Consider the following 15,021-nt stretch of genomic DNA (forward strand, 5'->3'; position numbering starts at 1 on the left):
TTCATAGCATATTGTGGCAAAAAATCGTACATCCAGCGTTATTAGTTGCCTAGATAAGGCGTCTAGAAACAATAGCAACTCCATTCGTCAGTTGAGGTAAACAGTAGTATATCCATAGCAACTCCATAAATACGTGCATATATTAGATAGCTTTCGTATGCGGTAGTGGTAAACAATCGTAGCTCCATTTTTATATTAAATGGTATTTTGAGGGTGTTAAAACGGGATAATGAAAAACAAGAGTTCTTTTTTGTTCCAAACATTGTGATTTGGTTTTTGCATTTATAAATACGGAATATACTATTTTTGTAATCACTTACGATTTTTATTTTGCATATTACCTGTTTAAAGACATAGAGGTAAAAAGTCGTAACTCCCATTATTATACATCAGGTAAATAATTTCTTAACAATACTAATACCCAGTAATAGATTTGCATTTACCTATTATAATATACCAATAATGTTGAATTCGGCGTAATGGAAATAAATTTTTTGCACGATTGATTATTTTTGAATGTTTACCGTGACAGATTTTACGTCAGTAGGTGACATTTACTCCAACTCGACGGTAAGTACTCCAACTTGACGGTAAGTAATTCACTTACCGTCGAGTTAAAAAATCTCTTAATTTTAATTTATTTTTTGAAAGAATAAAGAAAACTAACGAATTATTTATTAATATTGAAACTTATGATACAATTTGTTAAATTATTTTGCAGAATTTCTAAATATGGAATTTTATCGTCTGGTTTATTAACGACTGTAAAAGTACGCTGGATGTTCGTTTTTGTATTGGGTACTTTTACAATCATTAAACCATCGGTTTGTTGGATGTCATTCATAGTAATATATAATTCTTCTCTTCTTTACAGGCACCAGATATTCCCAATATCATTGCGACCTACAAATTATGAAAAAATCTTCATTAGAGTATTTCTTTTACCTAAACTAGCTTATATTACCTTGTGAACTAGAAATTCTTCATCCGGTGCTTCCATCAGAAATTTTTCAAATTTCTCCCGTGTAAAAATGCTCGCTTTCTTAGGCCTATAGCCAACATTTTTTCTCTTCAAATACGCGATCAAAGTTGAAAACTTGGAAATATCAATGCCATCATAAAGAAAAACGGTGGATTTAATCAGTGAATATTCTGCCCAGAGGCTTCCAGGAGCTTTCAACTGCATATGTCTTTGAACGAAATATGCCAATAGAGTCTTTTCTTCGATTCTTAAATTCTTGCCTTCGCACCATTTTTTAAAACTTTGGTAGGTATTTTGATAACGGATTTTGGATTTGGGAATAATTGCGGAACACCCTTCTTCCCAAGCCCGTTCAATTTCTTCAAATTCACTTTCGCTCATATTTTAATTTATAATTATCAAAATTGTACTTAAAATTATTGACAACTAAATAAAAACCCAATTTTCCATTGTTGTTATGCACCCTAGTTACCACCTAACAACCAAAGTATCTATCTTGATAAAATGAATGAAACTAGTCAATATGACGAAAATGTTTAATTTTATAATTTATCATGGTATCAATCGTGCAAAAAACGTTATAAGCATGTCGAACGTTAAGGGTAACCGATCTCAGACAATAATTGGAGTCGTCGCTCCGCTCCTCCTCTAAACAATTGTCTTCGATCGGTATAAAACCCTTACCGTTCTCCATACTTAATATACTATTTTTTATAGTTTATTGACTAGTCTGTATGTTTTGCGCTTTCTTGCAAATGTATACATTGTGGATATACGACTGTTTACCTCCACGGTACAGATATGTACTTAGAACTAACGTTGGTTCTTATCAGTTATAATTCGTACCAAACCGCAAATAGAAATTATTTGGTAATTAAGGATGGTTGAAGATTACTGATAGATTAATAAAACATAACATGAGAAGTTGTAAAAACGAGTGACATAATCACACTGCAATTTGTAATTGACAAAGAAGCTACCGAACCGAGTACAACGCATAAACAAGACAGACGTTGTAGTGGTCGCTAAGAGAAAGATAGGAAAAGTTGGAGAGAAGGCATAGACAAAGAAATCGAAAGGAGAGATAGGTTAAGGTAAGGGTAGTAAAACTACAAACGGTAATTTATATTATGTTTTTACATGAAAATAGTTATTTAATACATACCTATAATACGATAAAACAAATAGAATAATATATGTGCTTGATATCTTAGTTTTCTCACTTAATAATTATTGACTCTCGCAATTAGATCTATCGACCTAATTTGGTATTTTAATAATTAATAGATATACATTCTAGATTTTTGAGACTCAAATTCAGTCTTCTGTTGTTCAAGACAGTTTTAAATGACGAAAATGACCTTTCGGTGCCAACGAACGCGATTAGTGAGTATTCAAGCGATGTCAGATATTCGGGGTCAATTGAAACTATAATACAGTAGGTATGTACTTGCGTCGTGAAATTTTGATCGTGTACATTTTTCTTTGTTGTAACACTAAAATATACACGATCCTCCATATAATATTTTTAAATTCATCGAAATTCCTCTATATTATAAACTTGTTCAATTATTGAAACACACCTTTGGTCAAGTTAGCCTTGGAACAATAATTGTAATCACTTAACTGACGTTCTGAAATGTTGGTTATGTTTGCAATCCTCACACTGATCAGTTTCTATCATTTGTATTTGACCGCGGTTTTAAGTATTGTGACTTAAAAAATATGTATTATCAAATCCTGAATTCAAGTTTACTTTCATATAATAGATCTTATCATGCCACTTACAAGCTTCCATTTCAGTAAGTACTTACCTATAGCTTTTATATTATAAAATGAAGTGTTTAATGATTTTTTTTCTTTTAAAATACATAATAATTAGTACCCGTACTTATTAGTAAGTAATTAATTTTTCAATTTTAATACTGTATAATATAATTTGGTATTGCATTTGAAAAGGAAGTAATAAATGTTGAATGGGTAATGGAAATAATAAATATTCAAAATATAGTGGTGGGGATTTTTGCTTATGCGAGGATTGTTGCATGTCGGGATTTTGGCTGTCGGGATTTTGGGCGCCACCGCACTATAAGAGCTTACAGAAAGTATACTAAATTTACAATCAAGATGCAGTAGAATACAAACCAAGACACGTTAAATGCTACTAGGAGCACTCCCGAATCATAATTTACAATGTATATACATTTTAAATCCCAAATCACAATTTCCAAAGTTTATACATTGTAAATTATGATTCGGGAGTGCTCCTACCCACATAACAATGATGTTCTACGCCTATAAAGCATATACTAACTAAAGCATATACTACCAACATTCGACAGAGTATATTCTTTTTAGTACATGCGTAGTACAAGCATAGCATTTAGCATAAAAAACATTCTAAATTTCATGTTCTTTGCATATACTTTAAAGAATATTCTCGTACCGAATATACTGAGCACATTTGTATACGTAGTATCTCAGAATATTCGTAAAAGTATATTCTTGGAATATACCTTCATCAAATATACTTTAAAAGTATGTGCTTAACACATACTTGTACGTATGTACTTTTAAAATATCTTAAAAAGAATATGTATGTATAGGAATAATAATGTTAGCCTCATAGATTATCAACTTATTATTTTTAGAATAATTAATAAAATTTAAATTTATGTATGTAGGTATCCCGGACGAATTCATTTCTTAAAATTGTTTTAATTGTAGGTATGGTAAAAAAGTTTAAAAATTAATTTGTATTAAAGAAAACAAATTCGTTTTCATAATTGAAATGAATTTACCATTTTGATTTTACCATGAGTATTTTTACATCGTTGGAATTTATTAGATACATTCAATTTTTATAAAAGAATACACCACAACCAGATCGTAAAAGATCGGAATAATGCAAACGGAATAACGGAAATGACCCTTCTCATTCTACCTGCATAAGAATTAACAAAGGTTTTATGAAAATGAAAACTCAAACACAAACATTAAAGAGGCACAGTGCACAGGCATTTGTATTTGTATCCAATCTATACTTGATGCTGTGTTAGGAGGAAGACGAACGACAAAGTAGACCTAGGAACTAGGACTAGGAACATACCTACATAATCTCTTTATTTTGTTTGTGGTATGTACTTGAAATATTAAATTCATTTTGGTAATTCAATATTACTTAAATAGTAGGTAAGTACAAAATATATAAATTTTACAGAGTATATTCTTTTATAGAGAGTTATAGTTTAGTTTCACTAAATATTGTATAATATTATATCTTCTAGGTATTATATATTTATATATTCAGCATGTTTATTTTGATATGCACATAATACCTAGATTGTATACTTACCTATATAATATTTATATAAATAACTAAAATTTATATGTACCTACTTACTTTTTTTTTATTATTAGAAATAACCCGCATCAACCATAAAAGGTTATTAGCGGTGGTACAATGATACATATTAAGACCTCGATGCCGAGGAGCTCGTTCCGGTGGGAGACCGTGAGGCGATAGCCTCGTATGTAGATCAATACTTTCGCTCAAAAGGCAATTGGAATAATACCGCCAAAGAAATCTTTAGATTATCGCAGCTAGCACATGCTGAGAGGCAACGTGAGAGTGTCAGGGAACTACTATCAGAATATATATCAGCTGAAATAATATCGGTAAAAGCAGGGAAGCGTCGTCCGACTAGATCTAACCAGTCAAATGCTGTTAACGCCCCTGCTATAGAAATAGAGAACAGACGTCACAAACGTGCTCTTGAATACCGTCTGACACAAAGACGATATCATACTGATAGATCAGCTCTGGCTCATGCTGTCCTTGACGACAAGCCGCTCTGGGAGAAAGATGTTCACCCTAAGATCAAGATGATAGAGAAAGAATACCGCACAATTTTCTCTGCTAGGTCACCAGAAGATGATGAACCGATTTCTGATCAAAAGGATCCCACGACCGTGAGTTACGCGGTCACGGAAGCGGAAATCCTTGGAGCCTTACGAACCACGAAATCTCAAGCAGCCGGTCCTGACCTATTTAAGATCAAACAGCTGCGTAGGGTTCCAGTGCAGAAATTGGTTCTCATCTATAATACCATGCTCCAGTTTGGTACTACCCCAGAGGTGTTGAAGGTGTGCAGGACCACTTTGATACCAAAGGGTGGTGATCCGCTGGTGGTAGGTAATTGGAGACCTATCACAATATCATCTATCTTGATCCGGGTGTTTCATCGGATCCTAGGTAAGCGCCTTGCCCTGTTGGGCTACCATGATAACCAGAGAGGGTTTAGACAGTTAGATGGCGTTCTGTTGAACAACCTGACACTTCAGACGGTTATCAAAGAAAGACGAAAAGCCCTTCGTCCATACAATATATTAGCGATCGATCTACGTAAAGCATTTGACACGGTCTCTCAACGATCTATTGAACGAGCAATGACACGGTTCGGGCTCGATGCTACTTTCAAACGTTATGTGATGGACTCGTACACGAACTGTCGTACGTATATCACCGCCGGCAGCGAGTCGACGAATAACATGACAATGAGTAGAGGTGTTAAGCAGGGCGACCCGCTGTCACCCTACTTATTCAACATGGTGGTCGATGAGCTGATATGCAGGCTCGAAGAAGGTGTGCTTGGTTTGTCGATTGCGGATGGCAGAACAAAGGTCTCAGTGTTGGGTTACGCTGATGACTTGGTTCTGTTATCGGAATCAGCCCGTGACGGGAACAGGCAACTCCGGACAGCTGTCGATTTCTTCGAGAAGAGAGGAATGTCGCTGAACGCTGGTAAGAGTGCCGCTATTACGGTTAGCGTAAACCGTGGTAATAAGCACTCTTATTGCGTAACGCGTTCGCTCTTCTCTGTCGGCAACGACAGAATTAGGCAGTTGAAACCGAGCGAGTTGTTTGGGTACCTAGGTAGGAAATATAACGCACTCGGTCAGACCAAGGTGGCCTTCCAAGATCTGCAGACCCAGCTCGATCGAATTCAGCGATCCGGTTTAAAACCCGCTCAAAAATTGAACGTGGTTAAAACATACTTGCTGCCGCGATACATCGATATGCTCCAATCACCGACGATTACAATGAAAGCTCTGAAGGGTTTTGACAGGACTGTGCGTATAGCCGTGCGTAAGATTTGTCGTCTCAATCGAACGTGCGCCGACGCTTATATTCACACGCCGATCAAAGAAGGTGGTCTGGGCGTGATGGCTATGGCCTTACACGTCCCAGCCATCATGAGAAGGAGGATGACTAAACTGATCATCTCAGCACAAGGCATGAATGCCGTTATAATGTCCACAAACTATGTTAGTCACCTCTGGGAAAAAGTTTTGAAGTGGACACAAAACAACGGAGGCAGTTCAGCGTTGATCGCACGTGAGTTGAGCGAGAGACTAGGCACTGGCTATTGCGGTAACGGTCTTGCTCAAGGGTCCAGCCACAGTGAGAGCTCAGCCTGGATACATAATCCACCTCCCTACTGGTCGGGGCGTGATTATGTTAAAGCAATACAGCTGCGAGGAAACCTTCTACCAACGAAGGGCATCCCATCAAATCCACCACACCTACGGCGATGTAGAATGGGATGTGACAGAAACGAGTCTCTTAGTCACGTCTTGCAAAAATGCTCCCGGGCACATTGGCAAAGATGTAAGAGACATGACCAGCTCGTTTCTTATCTACGAAAGACAACCGAAAATAAAGGGTGGATATGTGAGGTTGAGCCTCGGATTACAATGCCGAGTGGCGAGTTAAAAATACCTGACTTTGTCGCTGTGCTGGGTGACAGAGTACTGGTTGCAGACGTTGGCGTTCACTGGGAAGGCCCAGATCCGTTAAGTGTCGCCGCCGGACATAAGACGGCGAAATATACGGAGCCTTTATTCCTTCAGACCATGCAAGCCCGGTATCCTGGGAAAATCATCTGCATGGCACCTCTCATAATAGGGGCAAGAGGTACTTGGTGTCAATCGAATTCGAAGATCCAGCGAATTCTTAGTCTATCACGGCTAGACATTAGGAATCTCATTCTTAAGACCATTTAAGGCAGCCTGTTCATTCATAGTCACTTCATGAAATCCTAATGAGTGTACTTATGAAACTTACTTCGAGTAATCCCCCCGGCTTTTCCTAAGAGGGGATATACGTTTCGTCAGGGTCTATATTTATACTTTACCCATTATGACTAATCAATGTTCTGTGAATGTCTTATATGTTAATGTGAATGTCGGCGCTTCACGCCATTTTTGACCGGTCTCATAAGGGGTCCATTAATTATTATATTTTTTTACCTCGCTAATTTTCAATTTATCAGAGCATTTCTCTTGGAAGTGGCGTAGCTACGCAACGGGTGCGAGCGATTTTACTAACATGCCGATATTTTCTGCTGAAACATCACAGCAAAAAGAGCCGAACGTCACTGGTTGATCGGATCCGCGATTTGGAGCGCCGGTGCGACCGACCAGTGAAAGAGTGCTAGATCGATGACGAGGGGGGCTGATGATGAATTTGCCCCTCGACCGGCATGCCTAGGCACGCCAACTGAGGTTTGGCTCCACTCTGATACAAAATATAAACTGTTTTACACAGTTTTTTTACAGAATTTTTACAAAGTTGATTTTAATTTATGATTGTTCTGAAACGTAGCACTCATATTTGGTTATATAATTTAGTTTCCTTTAAAAACCTAATGATTTTGTCACAATCCGCACTGTTTAACGCACACTTACAGTCTATAACAATGTGACCTACAGTTATATTGGTGTCACAGGCGTAGCACATTTATTGATTTTTTTTTTAATTGAGGTTTTCTTGGGAAACATCTGTATCTTCGGAGTTATCAGTTTCAGTTCGATCTAGATTTAGTTGACGACGTATTTTCTTCTTTATTCGTGTAATTCTAGATTTAATTCGTCTGTTTTCGAGTTTGGGGTAGATTTCTGTTAGCATTGTTAATAGTGCTGATATGTTTTTAGTGTATTCTTGTGCGATACTTAATGGATTGGGGGAACCGTGTACATCATCCAGAAAGCTGACTATCTCTGTGTAGTTTAATTCAAACAGGGTTAAAGCTTTACCAATAAATTCCTTTGCAGGTTGGATAAGTGATTCAGTGGAAACTGTTTCTCCAGTTTTTGTATCAGATTTAGTGACTCTTGGCTTTTTTGTTGATCTTGCTTTAGGTTTTGTAAAATCTATTGCTGTGTTTTCTACCGGTGGTGTATTAACTGGGGACGATATTTCAGAATGAGAACGTTTCGGTATAGTAATTTCTGTAGGGAGTTCTTGGGAATCCATTACTTCACCAGTGTTTTCTGTTTTATTGTGGACAGAGTGATTTTTGTCTTCAGTTGTTGTGTTACAGGAAGAAATAGTGTCTTGGTCAGTTTGGGATGTAGGTATGGACGGGTTTGACTGGATGGCTGTATAGGTACATGTTGAGGCGATATGACCAGATTGATGACAGAGATAGCAAGTGAGTCCATCAGAAAGATAGATTCGGTAAGATGTATTACCGAAGTCAATGAGAATTGATTCAGGAATAACAAGATTGTCGACAGGTGTATAGTACACCTGCCTACGAAAGCTTAATACGTGACTATATTGAGGATCTTGAATTCCCGCTCTTAAGAAAGACATCGGTGAAAGAAGATGAAAGCCCTTCTCGGCAAGATATTTTCGAGGATGTGATGAGGAATAGACGGACAGACACTAGACAGTAGTAACTTATTAGCAGGAGTGATTAGTCTTCTTGCTCTGATAACATTATCTCCTATTTTTATACCTCCGTGGTCTGTTAAAAAAGTGTCAATAACTTCTTTACTGAAAAGGTAGATGCATATTCTGCTGTTAGAAATTCGTGATGAAAAAAGTACATTTTTGGGTTGTACTAGTGATCCTATTGCTGTAACGTAGTCTTCTAATTTTAGTGTGTCTACTGCTACTGCTGGGATAATAATGGCTTGTAGTTTCGAAGGGAATGTAGCTGCTTTCTGTTGGGTAATTGTAGAGTAAGATGGTGTTTGTTGATCGGGTAACATTGGAGGACCCCTGTAGTCAGAAGTACCAGCCATCGGATAAAATTGTTAAATACTTTTTATTTTAATTTTATAATTTCGTTTTATTATATTGTAATTGGGTCAGTACGTCTCTGTCCATTACTAAGTATTTAACTTATCGAAGATAAGCCAAAAAACAAGTTTTTGTTAAACACCTTTGAATTTACAAAACTGTATGACTGCATTGAAATTCTATAAGATTTTGATGAAACCGTAAATATATTGATAAAAGAACTTACGGCAATCAAATCACAACTAATAACTACACTACTGGTTATGTTTCTTATAATTATTTTAAAGATTTACTATGGTAAAGCGATGAAAAACTTCGAGACTAAATTTAGGTGTACTTAATCAACTAATTTCAGGACCGCACTCCATATTACATTTTTGTTTTAGATCACCTACTTACTTTTTAAGTAATATTGTAAAATGTACTAATTACATTCTCGTATGCAATTTGAATATGTAAATATGATAGTAGAACCTAGGATGAGATTAGGTGATGGTGAAAACATACTTCTGAGCAATATAGCACTTGCTTGGGATATCCTTAAAAGTATATACTTTCCACATACTAAAAAGATGTGCGGTAGTATATTCTAAGTATATAAATAGAAGGTTTATAGCACTTCCTTGGAATATCCTAAAAAGTATATTCTTAGTATATACTGAAAAGAAGTGTGGTAGTACATTCTAAGTATATACATAGAACATAATGGTAATTACGCATATTCTCAGCATATACTTTTTCTGAAAAGTATGTTCTATGAATCTACTAAGAACATGAAATTGTTATGTGGGTAGTAGCATATAACGTGTCTTGGTTTGTTTATTTCTACTGCATCTTGATTGTAAATTTAGTATAGATGTTCCAACATTAAAATAGTTGTAAGTACTGAAAACTTTCTTTTAGCGCACATACCACATATGTCTTCTTTGCCATCGATGTTTTTATAAAGATTTATATTTTATATTTTTCTAGGTGTGATTCGAGCTTTAAAAGGTTTCGGCCCTGGTGTTACACCATCAATCCATTCGGTCGTAGGCGGATGTTCGGGACAACTATTAATGTCGAAATTCTGCAAAAGAGCTGCCAAAAATATAAACACATTAGCTCTAGCTAAAGACTCTCCGAGACATCGATGCTTTCCAATGCCAAATGGTATAAAACTATCCGGCAGAAATATTTTTCCGTTATCTAAGAAACGTTCTGGTTTAAATACGTCTGGATTCTCGTATTCACATCCTTCTTCTAACATGCATCCATAGAGATTGGCTATAACCAACACATCCTACAACATAAAAAAACATTTTTAATGTAAAACAAATTTTAAATGAAACAACACAACAACTATTAAACAAGAAAGCTAAAGAATGCAGTAAGCCGAATTGATATTTTTGAGGTAAACGAAAGTATTCAGTGAGAGACCAAATCAGAAATGAAGATATAAGGGTTTAATTAAATATATTTTCGATGGATAACACAAAACCAAAAAAAAAACGCGTTAAAATGGAGAAACCATGTTCAAAATAGGCCAGGTCTTTTCCGTGACACTTCTTGATCAGCCACTATCAGCCTTTTTTTAAATATAAACAATAAAAGATGGCTATTTGATTTTAAAGAATGCCTAAACTTTATGGCCAAAAAACTAATCGGTCCCATAAGAAAAGGTACACCCAGAACGAAGTGGATTGCAGTGGCGGCTCGTGGCCTTAGAGACAGGGTCGGCAAGATTTCTTTGTCTGCTCATATAGGTATACCATCTAATTAAAAGGCTTAAATCATCACAGGAGATTTTTTTGTTTTTTTTGTTTGGTTTACTTGACATTCTCTCTTGTGTCATAGTGTTTCGACAATACGTTTTAATTATTTTGAGACAAGAGAAATCCCGTTCATTTGAGGCAGAAGTTAGTGGTAATAAGAGAATTTATGAACAGTTTGTTGTAGTGAATTGCAGTACTTACTATATAAAATTATACATATTTGTAACTTATCCCACTTTTCGAAAATATTTGGATTAGCATAATTTTTATAATAAATAGTTATAATAAATAGTAAGTTTTAAATAAATATATCGAAACTTTTTTGGCGAAGGTAACTTTTAAATTTTGAATTATTAAAGAGATCAAAAATTTGCAAATCTTCAAAATTCGAACAACGAGTATCTATTTGCATAGTAGCAGGTATCCAAAATTTCAAAATATTGAGACCGTGCAAGTTCGGAAAAGCGACACCTGGTTTCTACGCTCTGCGCTTTTATTCGCACTTTTAATTATAGTGGCCAATCATATGGTCCTGGTTACTGGATAATTGTCAAGGCCATAGTCCAAAAAAGTAATAAGAAGAAAAAATAAGATTTAGATTATGTTATTAAAACGTAAACAATTGTATGTAGTAAATAAAATTAGTTATTAAAATGCAGTACTGCAAGCAAAATACAATTAATTAAATTTACCTTTATATAATAATTGCATATCATATCAATATTCTGGAGCAATATATAATTTTTCTCCTTCAATGACAATAGGTATGAAATGTACGTCAATTTGACAATTTCAATTGACAATATTAATTATTTAAGAAAGTTGCAATATTTCTCCGCTATTCGCGCACGATCGTTTCGCGTATCCCTTCCAAGTACTTGGACTTGCACACCGCGGATACTCGTTATTCGAGATATGTATCATGCCTTTGTCTTTTTTGGGGTGGTTCGAAAATATATATCGGAAACTTCTCTCATTACGAAAATGAGATCTGGCACCAGCTTTCTTATTTTATTTTTGTAATAAATAATATGACAATTGACTGATTTTGAACAACAATGAATATCAAATTGGTTTGGGCAAACACTTTCTTAAAAATATTTAAAAGAATATTAAAAGAGTAATCATTTAATAAAGTTCTCAAACCGATTGCTTCACGGATCGAGATATCACCGCTTTCAAAGTCGTCGCCTTCGATAATAAAATAAAAAACTTCCAAAAAGCTGTTCACGAAAATCTGCTGACAAACTGTTTGCATTTTTTTCGAAACAAATTGTTCTAAAACAGTAGTCCGTTTAGCTAAAATGACAAGAAAATACGATATTCTTTAATTTTTTTACACGTATCCTACACAACTATATTCATTCTATGCGCATGACAGTGAGTAAATAAAGCTTGTGGTGTAATAGTTTTAACTTTTGCCTGGAGACCATTCAATTCACCGGACATCACGGCAGCGCCGTCGTAAATTTGCTTTACCAATTTATTTTTGATATCCAAAAATTTTAATCTGTCCTTCAAAACACCAAAAATATATTCTGCCTTATTGCTTTTACTGACGTCTGTAAAACCTAAAAACCTCTCATAAATATTACCATGTAACGCCTATCGAACAATTATTGATAGTTGTGAATGACATGATAATCAGAAGTTTTATCTTCTTCTAGCGAAAAGCAAATGGTTTTCAGAATCTCAGATTCAATAACGTTAATCAAAATGTAACTAATTGATTATATTAGTTCATTCTGTACTGTTTTAGACACGTCGCTAAATATCTTCGAATCAGAAAAAAGTTGGAAAATTTCAAATCGTATTTCTTAAACAATTTTATTAGTTCTCTATAATTATTTTGATCATGTCCCTTAAATGATAATTCCTGACTACTTAAATAAATGCAATATCAATTAAACGACGTAAAACGGTGTGATTATTTTTTACAATTTCTGCCGATGGTCCCAAACGAAACATCGGCAGATTTAAATGTGCCGTACCTGCCGCTTAATGCCTACGGAGGGAAATCTACGTTTAGTTGCTCTTTCACTCGTATTTCGTTGAGTTTTACGTGTAAATCGTCAAGCTCGAGATGAAGCTGGGGTCGGCTTACCGAAAACAGTCAGATGAATGGCTCGGATCATTCATTTTTTGAAAAGTCTTTTATGCGTAGGGATCACTTAACGCTTGGATTGGCGGAATCCTTTTAAAAACCACGAATAAAATTCAGTCTGTATTATCTGACAGATTTTTTTATTTCACAGATACAAATGACATCAACTCTGATTAAATTAAATATTAAAAAAATCGATAACTATAAATGTGTGGGTCAGCACTGCCGACCCTGCCGACCCTGACCGGCCGCCACTGGTGGATTGAATGCCTATAAACTAGTTATGACCAAAAATCTAATCGGTTCAATAAGAAAAGGTAGACCCAGAACGAAGTAGATTGGGACTGGAAAAGAAAATCACAAAGTAGGAGTGAATAGAAAAAATTGTTTATCAGGTCCTTCAGCGTAGATAGTTAAGAGTTTTGTATATACTTAAGTTTGAGTTTTGTTTAAATATTACCTTTGGTATTCGATATCCACATAAATATGTGTCTCTCAAAGCTCTATGTGGTACTGTAAAAGCTCTGCCTCCAAACATTCTCAGTGACTCCAGCACAACGCATTCTAGATACGGCATTCTAAAAATATACAGGTTCTTAAGTTTGTAGGTGAAAAATTAATACAAAAATAAAAACATTATACTTGAGGAATTCATCTTTAGAATGTCACCAGAACAAATCTTCACTGAGAAGATTAACACACTGCTTGAAAACTACCCGTTATCAACAACTACCCCAGGTTCGAAAGTAAACAAAATTCTCTTTATCAAAAAACCTCTATTTATCTAAATCAACGAAAACAATATATTATTTCTAATGGATCTAACAACGAAAATAATTAAAAAGTGTTTTATTGCGCGGTACGGAAAATCATGACCAGTCACCGACGTATCATCTTCGACTTCTTTTTACATTACCCGCAACACGGAATTTCGACGTTCGTTGTCCGGTATATATCTGTTGGACTTTTCTTCGCTAATTTCCTTCTCGGCACACTACTATGCAAAGGTTTGTTTGTTCAGCATGACATAATTTCTCTGAACTATGTAATTATTATCATAAAATAAAAATGTATACCATTTTTATTCAGTTGCAATGCGAAGCCAAAACCGTCTTAATTTTTACTTAGATTAGAGAGGGCAGCCAGCATTATTATCGACGATTTCGCCTCTTGTTAGAGGCTCTTCAGAGAATGCATAGGCTGCTCTCTCTAGTCCAGGTAACATTTTTTCGACATATTAGTCCCCCATTGCAACTGACGTGAAGGTAGTAGGTGCGTAGCGGCATCTGCTAAATGAAAGACTAAGTTTTTCAACCTAATAAAAATATTTGTAAAATAAAATATTTTTAAAAGATTTTTAATTGAAAAACTTATTGGCCCATTTTCCTGGTGACAACTCCAAGGGTTCTACAATATGCAAGCCAGATGGATGCTGCAGTGAAGACAAAAGGGAAGGAATTCTACACTATGCAATGCACAACACCCGTCTGCAGCTTGGTAAAGTTCCAACGGAAAATGGACCTAGTTACTTGAGTCAATAAGTTTTTCAATTAAAAATCTTTTAAAAATATTTTATTTTACAAACATTTTTATTAGGTTGAAAAACTTAGTCTTTCATTTAGCAGATGCCGCTACGCACCTACTACCTTCACGTCAGTTGCAATGGGGGACTAATATGTCGAACAATTTTTATCTGTACTAGAGAGAGCAGCCTATGCATTCTCTGAAGGGCCTCTAACAAGAGGTGAAATCGTCGATAGGAGTGCTGGCTGAACTCTCTAATCTAAGTAAAAATTAAGACGGTTTTGGCTTCGCATTGCAACTGAATAAAAATGGTATACATTTTTATTTTATATTAGTATTACTCCTATAGAGTAACTAGGTCCATTTTCCGTTGGAACTTTACCAAGCTGCAGAGACGGGTGTTGTGAATGGCATAGTGTAGAGTTCCTTCCCTTTTGTCTTCACTGCAGCATCCATCTGGCTTGCATATTGTAGAAGCCTTGGAGATGTCACCAGGAAAATGGGCCAATAAGTTTTTCAATTAAAAATCTTTTAAAAATATTTTATTTTACAAATATTTTTATTA

At 35.4% G+C, this 15,021-nt stretch overlaps 2 protein-coding genes across 2 annotated transcripts in view; one reads left to right on the top strand and one right to left on the bottom strand.

The window, feature by feature from the left end:
• The window catches only part of LOC126889481 (zinc finger protein 808-like), a 235,214-nt gene that overhangs the window by 70,757 nt on the left and 149,436 nt on the right, over window positions 1–15,021 (top strand). The gene's annotated exons all lie outside the window — the stretch shown is intronic.
• Window positions 2,101–15,021, bottom strand: part of LOC126889480 (methyl farnesoate epoxidase-like) — a 243,605-nt gene continuing 230,684 nt past the window's right edge. The window contains exons 9-10 of the mRNA XM_050657807.1: window positions 13,393–13,510; window positions 2,101–10,356 (exon numbers count right to left, since the gene is read on the bottom strand). Coding sequence (XP_050513764.1) covers window positions 10,033–10,356; window positions 13,393–13,510 — 442 coding nt within the window. The 3' untranslated portion in view covers window positions 2,101–10,032. The remainder of the gene's footprint in view (window positions 10,357–13,392; window positions 13,511–15,021) is intronic.

This window comes from Diabrotica virgifera, chromosome 8 (assembly GCF_917563875.1).
Source record: "Diabrotica virgifera virgifera chromosome 8, PGI_DIABVI_V3a".
Classification (NCBI taxonomy): Eukaryota; Metazoa; Arthropoda; class Insecta; order Coleoptera; family Chrysomelidae; genus Diabrotica; species Diabrotica virgifera.